General features: G+C 30.8%; 1 protein-coding gene across 1 annotated transcript in view; it reads right to left on the bottom strand.

The window, feature by feature from the left end:
- Positions 1-19722, bottom strand: part of LOC145241502 (NADPH oxidase 4-like) — a 288627-nt gene that overhangs the window by 157357 nt on the left and 111548 nt on the right. Inside the window, exon 2 of the mRNA XM_080104521.1 lies at positions 16840-16935. Within this exon, the coding sequence (XP_079960647.1) occupies positions 16840-16935 (96 nt within the window). The remainder of the gene's footprint in view (positions 1-16839; positions 16936-19722) is intronic.

The following is a 19722-nucleotide window of genomic DNA, read 5'->3' as shown; positions in this document are numbered from 1 at the left end:
GTTCTCAGGCTAACCTGAAGATTTGCTGTAAAATATTGAGTTCAAATAAGTCTTTAAGCAAGTGTTTTTTTAAAGTTCATCACCTTTTCTTGGCTACGCCGCCATATATTTCCTTTTCCTTTATTCGATCTTTTCAGAAACGGTCTATGCAATGTTGAAAATCACAAATAATTAACACATGAAAATGAAAGTGTTAACTAAGAAATGAATATCCTGACAAAAAGAATAGATAATTATCTGATCTAAAGAAATTTTAGTATTCATCACGAAATTAAATTTAATCACAATTTCATTAACTGAAATAAAAATTATACTTTAATGTTTTAAAGTCTTGAAAATGTAAACAAAAGAATTAACTGACATGGTGGTAGTTTTAATTTGTTTAGATTTTAAACCCTTATTTTTGCATTCAATCAATTAATGCGATTAAGAATGAAGAAAAATAATAAATCAAAATTCCGTCTCGAAGCATCATGTGCAATTTTGCATGACTTTAATTAATTAATACAGAAATATTTCGTGCAAAATTAATGGCCGATCCCGAAAATGTATAAAGATTTTGGTCACTCACTTTACTTAAAAAATTCACCAAAATTCAGGAAAATAACCAATTCTGATGAAAATTTCAGTATTAATTATCATAGAATATAATGGACACATTAGTTTTAATCTTAGTGAAAAGGTATTATTTTATGCAAACGAACAACACTTTTACTAAAGTTATAGTTTAATATAGGCACGACCAAAAATGGTAGAAAAACCAAGTTGTTTTTCTTAAACGAATTAAAATCCATTCAAATCCATTCAAATCCATTATTCTTGAGCAACTTTTTTCCAAAAAGATAAAAGCATGAATTTTATCATATGAGAAGCAGAATAACATAAAACTTTTTTCTACTGTTTTTAATAGAATTTAAAATTTTCCAAAACAAAAAATACCATTCCCTGCCATTTTTGTCATGATGGATATTTTATGTTTTTAAAACGTTTTTGAATCAATTAATTTTTTGTCTAAATAAGATTTAGGATGATTTGAATATATAAGAATATGCAAAAATATGATGGCATAAATACCTGAATTTCAAATAAGTCCATCTTTTATCTCAGTCTATAGATTTTGACGAAATTAAAAAATCTAAAATTTAATGATAGTTTCAAAGAAACTATGGTAGCCTTTACATGAATAAATGAAGCTCATTTAGTCCTGCAAATTTCCATGTATTTTTAACGTTTGTTTTGACGATTAAGTGAAGAATCAACTTTTTAAGGGTTTAATTCTTTTTTCATAAGCGATACATATTTGTTGCCTTCATAACTGCTGAAGTTAAACAACGATGCGGCTAGCCAGTACCAGATGGGTAACCATTTTGGGAATGCTAGGCGCCATATATGTTGGAGACAACTCCTGCATCTAGTATCACGCTTAGTCGTCTTAACTCTGACTTGCCATAAGGGCCAAATGTTTCTAGACGAGATACAAGTTTAAACAAAGTCAAGCACAAGTTACAACAAAAATGAAAAAGGGAGATAACAATTGTTTGCAAATACAAAAAAAAAATTGTTTGTGGGATTTTATGGTCTTCCATAGGTGGGGAAATATCATATAACGACAAATTGCACAAAGAAATCATCGTATTTTTAGCAAAATGCACAGTTATTGATTTTTTGCTATCGATTCTTCAAAGTATATCCTATTTAATCGTATATAACAATATTGCACTCACTAAAAGAAAATTATTAATTTATTTTTCCAAGATTTAAAAGTAGTGTTTTCGGAAAAATAATGAAAATATATCATTTGTTTTTTGTTTTGTTTTTTTTTGTTTTGTTTTGTTTTTTGCTAATCTGAAAGAATAATTATTGTTAATATATTCATCGAATTTCACACTTCCAAACAATGGGTGAAAAAATTAAATACATTCAAAATTCGGATTTTCAACCTTAAAATCTGATACGTGTGCAGTTGTTTTGGGTTTTTTTTTTTTTCTTGATGTTTTATCTACAATCGTCACCTTCCCCACAATACAATATATTTTGTTCAGTTTCGACTGATTGTTTTAATAAAGGTAGATTCGGTTAAGGATTAGCAAGCTGTTTCTTCAGCACAGGTCGATATGCCGAAACGTTCCGGGAGTCATCAGCTTCTTTAGTAAGAGTTGATAAATTGTTGCGTTCAGTTAGATATCCGGCAAGAGTTGATAAGCTGTTGCGTCCAGTTGGACATTTAGTAAGAGTTGATAAATTGTTGCGTTCAGTTAGATATCCGGCAAGAGTTGATAAATTGTTGCGTCCAGTTTGACACCCAGCGAGAATTGATAAGCTGTTGCGTCCGGTGGACATCCGGCAGTAGGACAGGAGTTGATAAGCTTTTGCATCTAATTGAACATCCTGCGAGAGTTGATAAGCTTTTGCGTCCAGTTGGTCATCTGGCGAGAGTTGATAGCTGTTGCGTCAAATGGACAGTTACATGAAAAAGAGAGAGATCTGTCTTGTCGGTTGAGTTTCCTCTGGCGAATTGCTTATGTTTCTCCAAGGAGATATAAATAGTTCCTTGGCATAGGGTAGAATTCCTTGGCATACGAAATTCAACAGCTCTGCCAACCGATTAGTCAGTTGTGCCCAAATCGCTTAGCATAGAGGTGTCAATTCGCAGAAGAAAAAAATTATTTTTTGTGTTTGCTGCAGTGCTACCGTATATCGCTTTTATTTGGTTTTTTGGTTTATTATGCAATTTTTAGTTTTAAAAAAATATGTACATTTTCTTTAATTCGGTATCTTAAGATTTTAATTTTCTAATTATCGTTGAAATAGTTCCAGAAAAATGATAATTATTTTTCCAGAGATTTTTAAAGTTGATTTATTCGAACTTTAAATTGGAACAAATTTTTGTGTGCGTGTTTTTTTTTTCAACATTTTTCACTGTAATATTTTTAATGCGTAATTATACAATTTTTTTTTTCCTTTAAAAGATTAATGTTGGTCTTTTATCTTTCAAACATATAGGAGTCTTTCCGGTGCCTATGTAGTTTAGCAAAGATAATAAAAAAGTGAAGATAAAGAAAAATCTTTATGGTGTACGTGCTATGAAATGAAGTCATCAAAAAAAGAAAATCGTTTAATTTCATCAAGTAATGTTGTTTTGCTTTTGTTTGTTTTTTTGTTTGTTTGTTTTGTGACAGTGATCGCAACGGAGACATGTTGGCAATTCCACTGTTCTTCAGATGCTGCAGTGCTGCACTTCTATTTCTTGTTCTCTTTCGGTGGAGGAGAAATCCTTCACGACTGAGACAATTTTTATTTTTGTACCTTTTCTCCACGTTAAAAAACGACCCTGGTGTCTAACTCTGTCCCGTGGGGAGGCATAGTAAATAGGTACAAGGAGAGGGGGGGCAGGGTAGATAACTCCAACTTCTTGAAGTTTGCCAAAAACGCACATGAAGTTAAATAATTTCATTAATAAATTTTGAAACGATTTTTTTGAAAGGAAAACAAAAGCACAAAAAAGGAATACTTAAGATTATTTAAAACTGTAAAAAATAATCTCTTCAAATTTTGACGAACTTCAAGAATGAGATGGAATTATCTGCCCTGACGTCTCTCTCTTCGTAGCTGGAATTGCCAACATATCTCCATCGCGATCACTATCACTAAAATTTGATTTTCCTCTGTCAAAAAAAAAGAAAAGAAAGAAAACTACTTGATCAAATTAAGCGATTTTTTTTTTTTTTTTGATAAATTGATTCCATAACAGGCACGTATATCACAAAAATTTCTTTATCTTCTTTTTTAATGGTTTTGCTGAACAACAACATAAGCGCCGTCTTTTTTCGGTCATTTTTGTTCGTATCTACAATATGTCAAATGTAAATAAACAAAAAACTGCCGCCGATGTGCGTAGTAGAAGTTGTAAAATAAAGAAATAAGTGCATATATATATATATATATATATATACACACTGGCGTAGCTAGGGGGCGGGAGGGGGCGCCCCGGGCGGCACACCTGAGGGGGCGGAATTTTGAGAGGGTAAAAATAGAAAGTAGAAAAAATAAATAAAAATAAACAAAAGCTAACAAAAAATATGAAATTTTATACCAAAAAGGTTGTAAAAAATCGGAATTTTGGGGGGTATCGGAATCAGAAAAAATGTGTCCCTATTTTCTGAGCGTCAGGAGGGGGGCAGCATGGGGGCGGCATGGGGGCGGCATTTTGAGATGGTAAAAGGGGAAAATCGAAAAAAATGCTAACAAAAAATCTGAAATTTTATATCGAAAAGGTTGTAAAAAATGGGAACTTTTGTAGTTATTGGGATCACAAAAAGGTGTCCCTATTTTGCGAGTGGCATATGTCAGGGGGCGGCATTTTGAGAGAGTAAAAATAGAAAGTAGAAAAAAATAAATAAAAATCAACAAAATCTAACAAAAAATCTGACATTTTCTACTGAAAAAGTTGTAAAAAATCGGAAATTTTTGAGGTATCAGAATCAGAAATATGTGTCTCTTATTTACGAGCAGCACATGTCAGGGGCGGCATTTTGAGAGGATAAAAATAGAAAATAGAAAAAAAATATAAAAGCTAACAAAAAATCTGAAATTTTATACCGAAAGTTTGTAAAAATCTGAGGTATCGGAATTGGAAAAATGTGTCCCTATTTTACGATTCCAAAACCGATTCTTTTAAATTTTTAATTTAATTTTTCATTATTGGTACTAATTATAAATATTTATTATTTTTAAATTATCACTAAAACTAAAATGAGAATAACCTTAAAATACGATGTAAATTTATTTTATTTGTAAAACAATTTTTTTTAATTGCATAAATTCTCTATGTAACCTTTCAAAGAAAGCAGATGCTTTACATGTTCTGAAAAATGTTGAAAAATTAAACAGCAACAGTCTTTGCAGCCCGCGGCGATCGTAAGATTTGCTGGATTTTCCCCACATTAAAAACCGGCCTTGTGTCTAACTCTGCCCTCGTGGAGAGGCAAGTAAATGGGAACAATCGGCAGTAGTTGCCAAACCGACCTCAGCTCTAATTGTACACAAGATCTAATTTTAAACAAGACCATTGCTATATTCGCTTACGGCCGTTTGCCATTTTCGGCTCTCATTATGCTCAACATTATGGGAGCATTATAATAAATACGTATTTATTTTATAACTATATATGTGCATATATACATATATATGTGCATATACACATATATTTATACATATAGATATATACATACATACGTGCATATATACATATATACACACATACATATATAAATACGCATATATACATACATATATATGTATATATATATACATATATGTATATATACATATATGTATATATATACATATATAATATAAATATATACATACATATATACATACATACATGTAGATACATACATATACATATATATATATAAACAAATATATATATATATAATATATCCTTCAAGATTGAGGCATTTTTTTTGTTTTAATCTAGGTTGAACTTTCTCTACATTAAAACCCGATCTTGAAATGAATTAAAGCAATTTATTCTCAATTAATGGGAATTTTGAAAACTCCAAACGCAATTGTAAATTATTACTTGATAAATAGTTTAACAGTTTGGAGTTTTCAAAATTTCCATTAATTGAGAATAAATTGCTTTAATTCATTTCAATCACTAAGTTTAAAAAATGCAAGCATTAATTATTTCTGGAGATATACTCAGTGACCGGCTGATCTAACAGGATAGGGCCAAGCCCAGGCTTCGGCCAAGCACCAAAAAAACAAAATGACCTCAGAAAGATTTCATACTTAAAGGGGAACTTTCATATAAATTTTTATCGAATAGGTGCGAAAAGAAAGTTGGATATTTGGGTGTATATACACCGACATCAAAGAGGAAATAACATTAGATGCGAAAGTTTGAATTCATTAATTTTATTACTGTCCAATTCATAAGGCTAAGACTTTGAAAGTATCAAACGTTTGTTTTTGTAGCATACTTTTTATAACTCCTTGTAAACTTTACAATTGCTAGCTGGGGGATCGGACAAAATCACCCCGGGCAACCCCCACCATCTACTTAAAACAAAAGGAAAACAGATAAAATCTCAAATGAATAAAAAATATTAAAAATCAGTTTTCATATTTTAATTTTAATTTAATTGAATTTAGGAAAATTAGATACCGTAGAACTAATTTTCGCAAGGTATGAAAATTAAGCAACTACAGAATAAATGTTAACTTAATAATAATGGACCAGTTTTCCTACCTAGCAAAAAATGAACGAATTTTCTATGGACGAATTTTCCGGGCACCCAAATGCCGGGGGGGGGGCAAATTTTACTACCGCCCCGGGCGGCAAAAGGTCTAGCTACTCCACTGTATATATATATATATATATATATATATATATATATATATATATATATATACTTATATATATATACTTATATATATATATATATATATATATATATATATACTTATAGTAATTTATAAAATATATATGGCGACTAAGCTACACTGAATATTCTGCGTTTCATCCACTGTAGGATCCGTCAGGCTTATGCGTGAATTTTGTGGTTGCTTCTTGTTTTTATATATGTTGAGGATTTCTAGTTAGCCAATCAGCTTTCTAGTATCCACCGCGCCCCCTCCTATCAGCCAATGGGCATGCATTTTATCGAACAAAGGATCTGTTTTAGAACTAGGTTAGTGGTTTAAGGTAGATCTTTTCCCTCCTTTTTTTTATATATATATATGAATATACCTATGTGTACACACACACACACACATATATATACATATATATATATGCATATATGTGTGATCGTTTATGTATATTCATGTTTATTTAATTTATTGGTTTGTTTGTTTTCTATTGTTATTGTTAGTTTTAAAGCTATTTTGTATCGCTATCCTAGAGTGAGTTTTATTTTGTGAACACAGTTGTTTGCTATTTCTCGTCTACAGTTTAATAGATTTTGAGGTTCTTTAAAGTACAGGATAGCAAATATATATATATATACTTATATATATATATTATTCCTTATTGGAATTTTTTATTTTTGAGATGAGCATTGTATGTTAATTTTTATTTTATTTCGGACTATTAGTCCAATAAAGAATAATATATATATATACCAATCGGTACGGACCCGACTATGGAAGATCAGATAATAAATAAATGTGGATTTATAAGATCAAAGAATCCAACCTTGATCGCCCTTCGGGGCCCGTGGTGCAGTTGATAGAGACGTTGAATCTCTACGGTTCCAGATGAACATTGTCTGAAGATAGCGGTTTCAATCCCACCCAAAGCGTGCCAGAGGTAATTGGTCAAAAATGTGGTGAGACGACAACAACTACGGATGGCAATGATGGCTGAGAATGCAGTTAGGAGATTCGAAGTTCCTATCCGTCGCGGTTACCACCTGACGAAGGCCAGAGGAAGTTGGCCGAAACGTTGTGCACCAATAAAAAAAGATAAGATGAGACTAATAGTCCGAAATAAAATAAACATTAACATATATATACTTATATGTAAATATATATATACTTATATATATATACTTATATATATATATATACTTATATATATACTTATATATATATACTTATATATATATACTTTATATATATATATATATATATATATATATATATACTTTATATATATATATATATATATATATATACTTTATATATATATATATATATATATATATATAGAGAGAGAGAGAGAGAGAGAGAGAGGGGGGGCGGTAACGGGGTGAGGTCTTTGTGTTTTTCCCTTGCTCACTTCCTGCTACTCTCTTTGTTTCAGAAGGAAAAAAAATGAAAGTAATTAAAAATAAAAAGATTGCATTAAATAGGTGATCACATCACTTGTTGTCTACGTTATCACACGTCACAGGAAATAGACGGTGTTACTCAATTTGACTAACACCGTTTATTTACGAAGACGTAGAGAGCAAGAAATGGCTCAAGTAAGTTAATATGCATGATCACCAATTTTTCTAATGTCGAGATAAGAACAATCTCAATAATACAAGAAATAAATTGTTTATAGATTTTTTGCTATAGATTCACACTCAAATCAACTTTATTAAAAAAAAACAATCAAGTACATTCAAAAATGAGATACTTCCATGGTCAAAGGTCAACTGTGATTAACTGAAAATTAACTAGTGTCGCTAAAATAAACTTTTCGATTTTACCAGTTTCAAAAGGAATTTCCTTTAATAATTACAAGAAACATTCTCAACCATCAATAGCTAATGATACGTTAACTGAAAGTACTTCAAACTCCTCGGCTTACCATTCACAGGGAACATGAATTGGAACAAAAACATCGAGAGCATTGCCGCAGCTACTGCAAGGAACGTGGGCTCTCTCTACCGTTCTAGAAAATTATGCCTGAAAGTATCATGTACCTCTACAAGGCCATCATTCGCCCATGTATAGAGTATTGTTGTCACATTTGGGTTGGTGCATCTGCTACTAATCTCCCACTCCCGTACAGGGTTCAAAAGAGAGTTGCCAATCTTATAAGTCCTGAACTGTCAGCTAAGCTTCAATCTCTGTCGCATCGACGAAATCTTGCATTCCTCCGCCTGTTTTACAAGTATTTTAATGGTGGATGCTTCGGCGAATTACAAGTCCTTGTACCCACTCAACGTAAATGCCCCTGGCAAACTCGACAAACAGCAAAATCCCACCCCTACACAGTAGAGATCCTCAGATGCTAGAAAGCCTGTTACTCTAATAGATTTTTCCACAGAACTGCTAAACTTTGAAATTCCCTTCGAGTTCCTGCTTCCCCAACTGTACTGACATGCAGAAGTTCAAGTGTAATGTAAACAGATATCTTGCTGCTCAACTCCCTACATTGTATCCCTGCAACGTATGTCCCCTACATCAAAGTGACATTGTGCTTCGTTTCAGGTGAAAATGCAATCAAAAAATAATTGTATCGAATTTTACTGTCTTGTAAAATTAAACAGTTTTAAAAACAATGTTTGCATTTTTTTTTTATTTCAATGTAATTTTAATACATGTTTAATTGTTACGATGTTTTACTAATGGGTCACCACTTATCAAGGCTATAAGCTACTCAAGAATAAGGCTTAACGAGATGGATGAATTGTCAGTTGAATAATAAGATTAGATAAAATTTGATGACTTATGAAAATGGTTTTTAAGTGTTTAATTGACAATAGAAAACGACAATGTTGTAGTCATCAAGCAAGCAGTCTTGTGACAAAGTATTCTATGGAGAGGAAGTTATTGGAAAGAAACCTTGTTCGATTTCATTCCACACGAAAGAAAGGAAAGTTGTGGTAGAAAAAGAGTTCTTGCTGTGAAAGTTTTACAAGGAGGAATTCGATTAAAGCTCAGCTGGACATCTTGCATAGAAATAACGATCTCCCTTTGAAAAAAGGAATGTAGAGAAAAAAGATTATCCCCTACTAGATTGCAAAGTTCATTTTGAATTCTGTGAAGGCACGAAACAATATTCTGATTTTGTTTTCAATAAGATTTAGTTGATAATTATTTTATGGTAGCAAGCACAAATTCTTCAGTTCAAGAATGGTCTGGGGATTGTTTTCATGGAGATTATCTGTGCGATAATTTCACAGATGAAAATCTGCAGGGCTGAGATCTGGTGAGTGTGAAGCTCATTCATGACCATCAATGTGTCATCTCATTGAATGGCAGTAAAATAAAGACTGTTGGATCTTCATGGCTGAAAATTGGTGGACAAGTAAGGTTTAGACTGCAGTTTATTATTTTTGTATCAAATATGGTTGGATGTCAGAAAAGAATCGTGAATTTTGTTAACAATTCAATTGGCTGGCATTCTTGGAAGAAGGGGAGGTCACTTTGTATGCGGGCTTTAATGCCTCAAACATACAAAATTGCCAATAACTCTGACATACTCTTCATCGGAAAATTGATCAGATTTAAGTTGTGATGGCTGCTTCAGTTTAGGATCATACCTTACACTGATGAGACGATCACCAAAGTGTCCCCTAATATTATTGAACAACAACAAAACAAAGATTCATGAACATTTATGACTGAAATATGCTGGGCAAGTCATGGATTGAAGTTTTATATAGTTGGATTACAGAAAGGATTGTTAATTTTATTAACGATTCAATTTAGTGGTATTAGGAAGAGGGCATTAATTAAAAAAACATTGAAGGAAAAACAAAGACTTAAGCTTTGATATATTTAATTTATTTTTTCTTACGAAAATAAAATAATGCCGTTTTATAATCCACATCTGATAATTTCGGTTTTGCATCCAAGTTGTAATGCCAAAAACAAAAACAAAAAACCTGAAAAGTTGAGATTATGTTTCGTACAATCTGACCAAATTCCGGCACTCTGGAATGTGCAAGCAACATCTGAATGCTATTCTCAGATTACAAAACTTAATTACATTTCAAAATACGGTTTAGATTTCCCCTGAAATCCAAAACTTCATTGATTCCAAACGCCGTGCAATGTCTACGATGACGACCAGAATTCGGTTGCACTATTCTATTAGTCATGGCATTTATAGAATCGCTCCCTGCCTTTTTTTAACCTTAAACAATCCCAGACAAATGTAATCGGCCTATAGTTTTATTAAAGTATGCTGTCATCTAATATATATAATATCAGGAAAACGCGGCGTTGTCCGGGTAGAGACATAATACCAAATGAGAAAAATTATCTATTTATAAATTTAGGAATTTTATCGCACTGACGGTGACATTAAAGCTAATTTCATATAGAAAATGCAACAAATTTAGTTGATATAGTGAACATGGCAATGTGAATGACATTTGGTTAACTAATATGCATACTGATTTGAAAAATAAAATCTTAGTAATTCACTATTCGTTAATATCGTTTTCTAATTGACTAATTGTTTTCGTTTTATTATCTCATATATATATATATATATATATATATATATATATATATATATATATATATATATAATTCGCTTGTAGAAATTCCTCTTTGAACCACATGACAGATGCCACAAAAAAATTTATACGCATTATTAGGATTAACATTGTTACATTAAAAAAAAAAAAAACGTCGCAGCTTTCTTTATATCATTCCGCGTCCTAAATTGACCGATGCTAAAATGAATTGATCTCTTTTCAAATCATTCATACTTTGGTTGTCGTCGCTTTTCCTTTATTTTACAGACTGATGTTTTAAAAATTAACCATAACATTCAGTTAAAAGTTTCATATGCTATTACGCATCATTTGGATTAACATTATTTACACATTAACGTTCTACTAAATTGAACACATACTTTGTTACCATGACCAAGAAAAATATTGCGAAAATATTTTTCTTGGTCATGGTCACATTCAGTCGAACGTTATGGTTGAAAACTGATCCCCGACGATAAAAGTCATAATTTTTTTTTTTAATTTTACTTTTTTTTATGTGAAAGTTAAGTTCGTTATCGATGAGATTAACGTGAAAAAATGTAAATTGTGGGATTTCCTGGGGAGTGCATTTACATAAACGTCCGCCGAATCTCTTAATAAAAGTTGTAGTATCATCAAACTGGCACTAGATTAGGGTGATTAGGCAAAAAAAAATTATTATTCACTTTTGAAATCATAAAAATTATTTCTGTTTATATAAAGCACATTTTCACACTCGAAGCCTGAATTACGTCCAAATAAATGATCAGTTTCATTACTTTTCATTCATTTTGTATGCGACTACATTTATGCCAATTTTTTTTTTTTTTACTTCCTTTGTCTGTCAAATAATTTACGCTGCTAAAGTACAAATTTCCCTTTTATCACATTACCTACAGATATACTTATTTGTTATATATTGACTTTTGGGTTTGTATTACTGTACACATAGATTCGAAAAAGTTGTCAAAAAACAAATATATAACAAATAAATGTTATCAAAGGCAAGATAAGTTACTTTTCTACCAAACTGGATATATTTTTTGTGTTTTTATTCAATGTAACATGTTTATTCAGCTCGAAAAACATGCAGTGTTTACCGATGTATTGGACAATTCAAAATGGCGTCCGACTCTCTCTTAAACATGGTAAGTTCGAGAAAAGGTGTTATAAATAATAAACTAGACAAAATACTATTAAAAAAACACCGAATATATGTCAACCTATGTCACGGTAATATATATTGAGCGAATTTCTAACAGTGCTCAGACATTAACATATTTTTAGGTCCTTTTTTACTTAACCACCAACTACACTATTTCCTTTAAACTGACGACTTCTATAGGTTTTAGACTATGCTGAATAGACAATCTATTTTAACTTTGGTGGAGACAAGTAATTTTCGAGATATAATGACATGCATTATGCACTGTAATTCACTGTTCTACACATGAATAATAAAAAAGTGTACTTCTCTCTGCACGACACTGCCACCTACCCCAATTATTTGTTTTTTTTTGTTGTTGTTGTTTTTTTTGGTTTATAGTCTTTGTGGATGGGTATGCTGACAACATATATCAAGGTTGAACTTGGGGCAAATACTTGGACAATTCCACCCCCTCATAAAATTAGGTGTTTATACCAAAAGCCGTTCTTACCATGGCGAGTTTGGCCATGTCTATTCCATACGATGTCCTTAACATGAAGAGGTTAGGGGTGTCTATTCCGAAACCCGTTCTTAACATTAGGACGTTGGGGATTGGCCACCAACAACAACCGTAGTTTAATTTTTTACGAGGAGGGGGCATGCTTCAACTGGGCAGCGCCAGTTAACAGGTCTTGCTAGTTATACATAATTCTCTCTCCGAATATTTTTTAAAATCCTAGATCGAAAATTAGTATTTTGGGTCAAAGACTCTTCTGCACGTTGCGATTCTGTTCGATATTGTACATCATAAACAAAGACTTTCCTACACCTACTTCCATCCCAAGAAATTCCCACAACAAAGCAAACAAGTCAATGAGTATCCATCCCCCACGTGAATTTAACTACAAAATTAAATGCATTTCGGTTCATTTGAACACCAGTCATCTATTTCATTTTTTATTATATTGTCAATTAAAACCACAACCTAAAACACACACATAGCAAAGCAAAAAACATCAATAAATCCCGCTAACCTCATTTCAAATAAGTTTTTAAATTTCTTTTTTAAGCAAAATCTTCGCATTTTAGATGTAAAAAGTAGTTCCGGTTTCTGGTCCTTTTCTAGTTATTTTTTTCTGAGGTTACGATTTTTGATTTCCCCAAGAAACGCCAGGACAGTTCGAGTGCTGCTATTCCAAATATCGTTTTTGCATTTTTTAACTAGGATTTTTATTCTTTTATTGTTAATCTTTTTTTATTTTTGATTTCAATAAATATTCGATTAATAGCAACTCACAAAAATAATAATTCTAAAATTACATATATCCAAGCAGACAAAAAAAGGATTAGTTGGCCAAAATCTGGTGAGATAACAACAACTACAGAAGGCAGTAATTACTGAGGATACTGTTAAGGGACTCAGCATTCCTATCCCGTCATGGTTAATCATCTGAAGAAGTTGGGCGAAATGCGGTGAGACAACAACACTAAAGATGAGGATAAAAGTTCGCACAAATCATGAAACCTCGTCTCAAAGGATTGCAAATTAAAAACAAAAAAATAATTAAAAGTTCAACTAAGATAATGGCTAATATGAAATTATTTTTTTTCAAAAATCTCCTAAAAATAAAAATCAATATGAAAGATAACTAATAATAAATTGAAGAATATAATAGCTGTTTGCTTAAATCTTGAAATCTACAAACAAATAACAAACAAAAAATAAAATTACTTGACTGCATCCCAGACAGCACTAGTAAATACGGCTAGTATATATTTAAAAAAGCAAATCATCATCATCATCATCATCATCATCATCATCATCATCATCATCATCATCATCATCATCACCATCGTTTTAATACCCCTTTTACATACTCATATGTATTGGATGGCTTTTAAAAAGTAACTTTCAAACAAACCTATCTTTGACCAAATCATTTTTTATCATTTTTCTTTTAAATCCATCCTCATCATTTCGTGCCATGATTTCTTGTTTTCTCGTCTGTTCTACATCAACCCAAGAACTCTCATCCATTCATTCAATGCGGCCAAACCAACAATGTTCCATGTTCTGCAGGTTTCCTATTCTGTTTAGATTCAATCTTCCTTTGTCTATCATTCACATTCACATTCACATTCACACATCCATTGTGTTATTCTCATATCATTTATATCCATGCAACGCATGTCCTTAACCATTGGCCAAGTTTCATTTCCATACATAATCACACCAATAGTTGACAGTAGTAATGCTTTACTGGTTAGAAATTCCTGAACTTATTCCATCCACTCCAAACCTTTGCTCTCACACCAGCACCAGCTCCTCCCTGTGCTCCAATGGCATCACAAAGGTAACAGAACTGTTGGACAACCTCAATAACTTCGCCATTCAAATATACTTTCTCCACATTTGAGTTCTCATCAATCTCCATTGCCTTACACACACACACACACACACACACACACACACCCACACACACACATACTAGTCATTCGCTCTCAACCTGTAATTGCACTTCAAGGTAACACAATTGGAGTTGCTCCCAACTTTCTACAAACTAAACAGGGTAATTTTTCTCTTTAATTTCCATAGCATTCCCGCAAGTTTTAAAATTAACATCTAGACCTTCCATTGTTTCATAAACAAGTACTAAACCATCAGCATGCAGCATCTGGCAAATCCTCACAAAACTCCATGAACACTGCTTCAGAAATACATGAAAAACAATGTACTCGGTACAAAACCATAATATACTCTTATTTTAACATTAAATTAATTAAATTATTAATAAATGCGTTATTAATTAAATTGTCAATAAATGTGTTATTAATTAAATTATCAATAAATGGGTTATTAATTAAATTATCAATAAATTTGTTATCAATCAATTTATCAATAATTGTGTTATTAATTAAATTATCAATAAATGTGTTATTAATTAAATTATCAATAAATGTGTTATTAATTAAATTATCAATACATGTGTTATTAATTAAATTATCAATAAATGTGTTATTAATAAAATTATCAATAATTGTGTTATTTTAATTATCAATAAATGTGTTATTAATTAAATTATCAATAAATGTGTCATTTATCAAATTATCAAATTGCTATTAATTAAATTATCAATAAATGTGTTGTTAATTAAATTATCAATAAATGTGTCCTAAATTAAATTATCAATAAATGTGTTATTAATTAAATTATCAATAAATGTGTTTATATTAATTTATCAATAAATGTGTTATTAATAAATTTATCAATAAATGTGTTATTAATTAAATTATCAATAAACGTGTCATAAATAAAATTATCTATAAATGTATTGTTAATTAAATTATCAACACATGTGTTATTAATTTAATTATCAATAAATGTGTTATTAATTAAATTATAAATAAATGTGTTGTTAATTAAATTATCAATACATGTGTTGTTAATTAAATTATCAATGATTGTGTTGTTAATTAAATTATCAATAATTGTGTTGTTAATTAAATTATCAATAAATGTGTTCTTAATTAAATTATCAATAAATGTGTTATTAATGTAATTATCAATAAATGTGTTATTAATTAAATTATGAATAAATGTGTCATAAATTAAATTATCAATAAATGTGTTATTAATTAAATTATCAATTATTGCGTTATTAATTAAATTATCAATACATGTGTTATTAATTAAATTATCAATAGATGTATTATTAATCAAATTATCAATAAATGTGTTATTAATTAAATTATCAATAAATGTGTTGTTAATTAAATTATCAATACATGTGTTATTAATTTAATTATCAATAAATGTGTTGTTAATTAAATTATCAATAAATGTGTTATTAATTTAATTATCAATAAATGTGTTATTAATCAAATTATCAATAAATGTGTTATTAATCAAATTATCAATAAATGTGTTGTTAATTAAATTATCAATAAATGTGTTGTTAATTAAATTATCAATAAATATGTTGTTGATTAAATTATCAATAAATGTGTTGTTAAATAAATTATCAATAAATGTGTTGTTAATTAAATTATCAATAAATGTGTTATTAATTTAATTATCAATAGATGTGTTATTAATTAAATTATCAATAAATGTGTTATTAATCAAATTATCAATAAATGTGTTATTAATCAAATTATCAATAAATGTGTTGTTTATTAAATTATCAATACATGTGTTATTAATTTAATTATCAATAAATGTGTTATTAATTTAATTATCAATAAATGTGTTATTAATTTAATTATCAATGAATGTGTTGTTAATTAAATTATCAATAAATGTCTTATTAATTAAATTATCAATAAATGTGTTGTTAATTAAATTATCAATAAATGTGTTATTAATTTAATTATCAATAATTGTGTTGTTAATTAAATCAGTAAATGTTTTTAATTATAATGCAACTTAAACATTTCTGTACATTGATTGAACAACCTTTACTAACCACGTGCTTGCCATTAACTAATGTGAATCCTACAAGACAACATCTTTTGGCACTCTGTCAAAAGTTTCTCAGCAGTCATTTTTTTTTTACTTGGGAGTCACCATTTATCAACGCCCGAAGGCCACTCGAGGATGAAGGTTAATGAATGTAAGGGATAGTGTAGTAATCGTTAAAGGTGTTAATTGGGTAGAATTTGATCATGGGGATGACTCAATCTTCTGAGAAAATTCTCTGTAATTGAATAAACAAGCTGGGTTGGGAAAACCTTTGCAAAAAATGAAAAACTTACACCAAGCATTTGATGGACGTAGTAAAAACTGGGCTCATACTTATAGAGACTGTATGTCCATTTGAATAGAAGAATGCAGACAATGGCCCAAATCATCTGGAAAAAGATAAAAGAATGAGAAATAAGAAAGGAGATTCAATTATTGAGGAAATTTTGTCCTAAAAGCAAATAAATTCTTAATCTCAATCATTTTAATATTTGGAGATAAAACTAAGGAAAACACAATATACAATTTTTCAATTGTCCATATGTTTTTGTGTGAAAACCAAAAAAGCTAATATATGTTCCATATGTGTCACAAACGTTTTCGCCTCCTCATGGAATCATAATCAGGTGGGAAGCAAAAAGCTATCAAGGAATTTAGTAATCATACATAGTCAATATTTGCTGACAGCAGGATATCACCATTTCATTGCAATTTTGCAACATCCACACAAAAAATAACTGCATCCTCTTTGACATAAGACAAATCTATTTACGTAAAAACCCAAAAATCTGCCATTAAAAATATCAAATGAGCAACAATATTAAAACAATGTCGTCATTCCATGTAACCCAAATTTCTCGCCCTAGAATTCGGCTCACCAATGATTCCAAAAACACTCTGGTGTTCTGCTGCGAATGTTAACCATGGGTGATTACTAAATTCCTTTCTTCTCCAGTTTTCTCAGCTCACCGTTCATTTGCCTTTCATCTGAAGATGATTCCATGAGGAATCGAAAACGTTCAACATATGGGACATATATGAACTTTTTGGATTTTTGCACAAAAAAGATTTTAAACATCGAAAAAGGGGAATAACTCATATTTTGATTTTTATTTGATTATGTTCAAATGTTGCATAAAACCACTTAAAATAATGTGTCATATTATTATCTTGCAAATAATCATAGTGACACACCCGTTCAGCAAAAATGACAATGAGCCTGGTTAGTACCAGATGGGTGGCCATTTGAGAATACCAAGAGCTGTATGTGGGAAGACGACAACGCCTCCTCGCAAAAAAAAAAAAAAAAAAAAAGTAACTAGTCAAAGCAAATTTTGATTTGTCAGCTCAAATACTATTTGGGCTTGACTTTGAAAATCTGAGAAGATAACTTTATATGTAAGACTTGGAATAAATCTTAAGAGTATTTGAATTCAAATGAGGATATTGGAGACATTAGTGGAAATATGAACTCTTAATCTACATACCATGTCATAAGAAATGGAGTGTCAAGGGTGGTTTTCAGAACTGGCTTGTTGGTGTTGAATGTCAAAAGAATATGTTGGAGGTGGGGGTGAGGGTTTTAACGTTAGTTGTTCATTTCAGTTTTGGTAAATGCCTTTTATTTCTTTTAGCAGACTTTCTTGAAGTGTTCAGCTCAATTGTAGCGATCCCAATGTAATTATATCCTTCTTATATAATCACCCACAATTATTTTTACGAGTGTAAATATTTGATAAAAGCTAAAAGGTTTGTGTAGTACCTTTCGTGATGACTGGGGATATGACAACAGCATATTCTTTTCATTGTTTTGACTCTCGAGTATATATCCGACACAGTTAGACACAATCAACCAAGAACTACATCACTCTATATAAAAGCATATAAGATATCAATGGATATATACCTGAGAATCAAAACAAGGAAAGAATATGCTGTTGTCATAGCCCTAGTGATAACCTATTCGTAGTATCTTCAACTTCTCTCCATTCATCCCAGCACTATATATGACACACAATCTTTTCATAGTGAATGACTGTCAATGTGTGAAGAACAATATTTTTTAAGTTAACATGTTAATATGCATGAGCATAAACAAATCACGGTCAATCGAGAGGAGAAAGACTTGGACAAAACACCTATTATTTATGCTGGTTTTCTGTAGCAACGATTGATAAAACGATGGGTTCAACAGAGAGAATATCGCAGCCTCACAGAAAACATACTTGATAATGGAAAAGCATACTTGATAATGGAAAAGCATACTTGATAATGGAAAGGTGTACTGCTCCAGTGAGGAGAGATCTATAAACGTGTGTGAGTTTCACCGAGCTGTATATTATCGAACCCTAAAAATGCTTTTGGCAAGCACTTTAGTATAATTTATTAAATCATACATGTGATAGCAACAAAACAATCACCCTAGTTTTGTTCTCAAGTATGTGGCGAAGCTTTCTGGAATATGTATTTGGTAAAAATGAAACAAAACCCATCTAATCATCGATCGTTAAAGATATCAAACTAATAGTAAAGAATTTTGAACCTTTTATTTAATCGATGGAGATATGACCGGTTATGTTATTCTTAGTTCTTATTGAATTATGTTGTTTAAATATCAGTTCTAAGTGACAGTCTTCTGTAGGTTGAAGGCGATGATGATGAAGGTTGCAGGTTACATTGATCGAACCCTTGTGAAAATAATCAAGATAAAAAATAGTAATTTGAATAATAATAATGAAGGATTTGTAGAGGTGACTTATTTGTGACATAACTTTTCTTCATACATCCTAGTACTGTGATGTATACAATGCAGCCTCTTCATAGTGTATGCTAAAGAACTATATCCTACAAAAATTTAGCCTATTAATATGCAGAGACTATAGTGGATCTAAAGGAGTAAACTTTGAACACGATACTCTTCTGTTTAAGTAATGAGAGACTGATGCTTCGACAAAGAAAATATTGGTAGGAAATGCTTGACCACTGTTTCAGTAAATTATAAACCATAAAATGTGCAAGTTTTGTCGATCCGTATATTATCCAATCTTGACAATGCATGTAGTAGCAAGTACTTCAGCAGAATCTGTTAAGCTACAAATGGGGTGACAGCAATCGACTGGCAGAATTTTTTCAAACTTCTCCAGAATATGAACATAGATGGAGGAATGGAAGGATAT

The sequence above is a fragment of the Euprymna scolopes genome, chromosome 20 (genome assembly GCF_053919585.1).
Source record: "Euprymna scolopes isolate OS-2025 chromosome 20, ASM5391958v1, whole genome shotgun sequence".
Taxonomy (NCBI): Eukaryota; Metazoa; Mollusca; class Cephalopoda; order Sepiida; family Sepiolidae; genus Euprymna; species Euprymna scolopes.
Note: the sequence above shows the minus strand (reverse complement) of the source record. Positions and strands in the feature narration are given on the sequence as shown.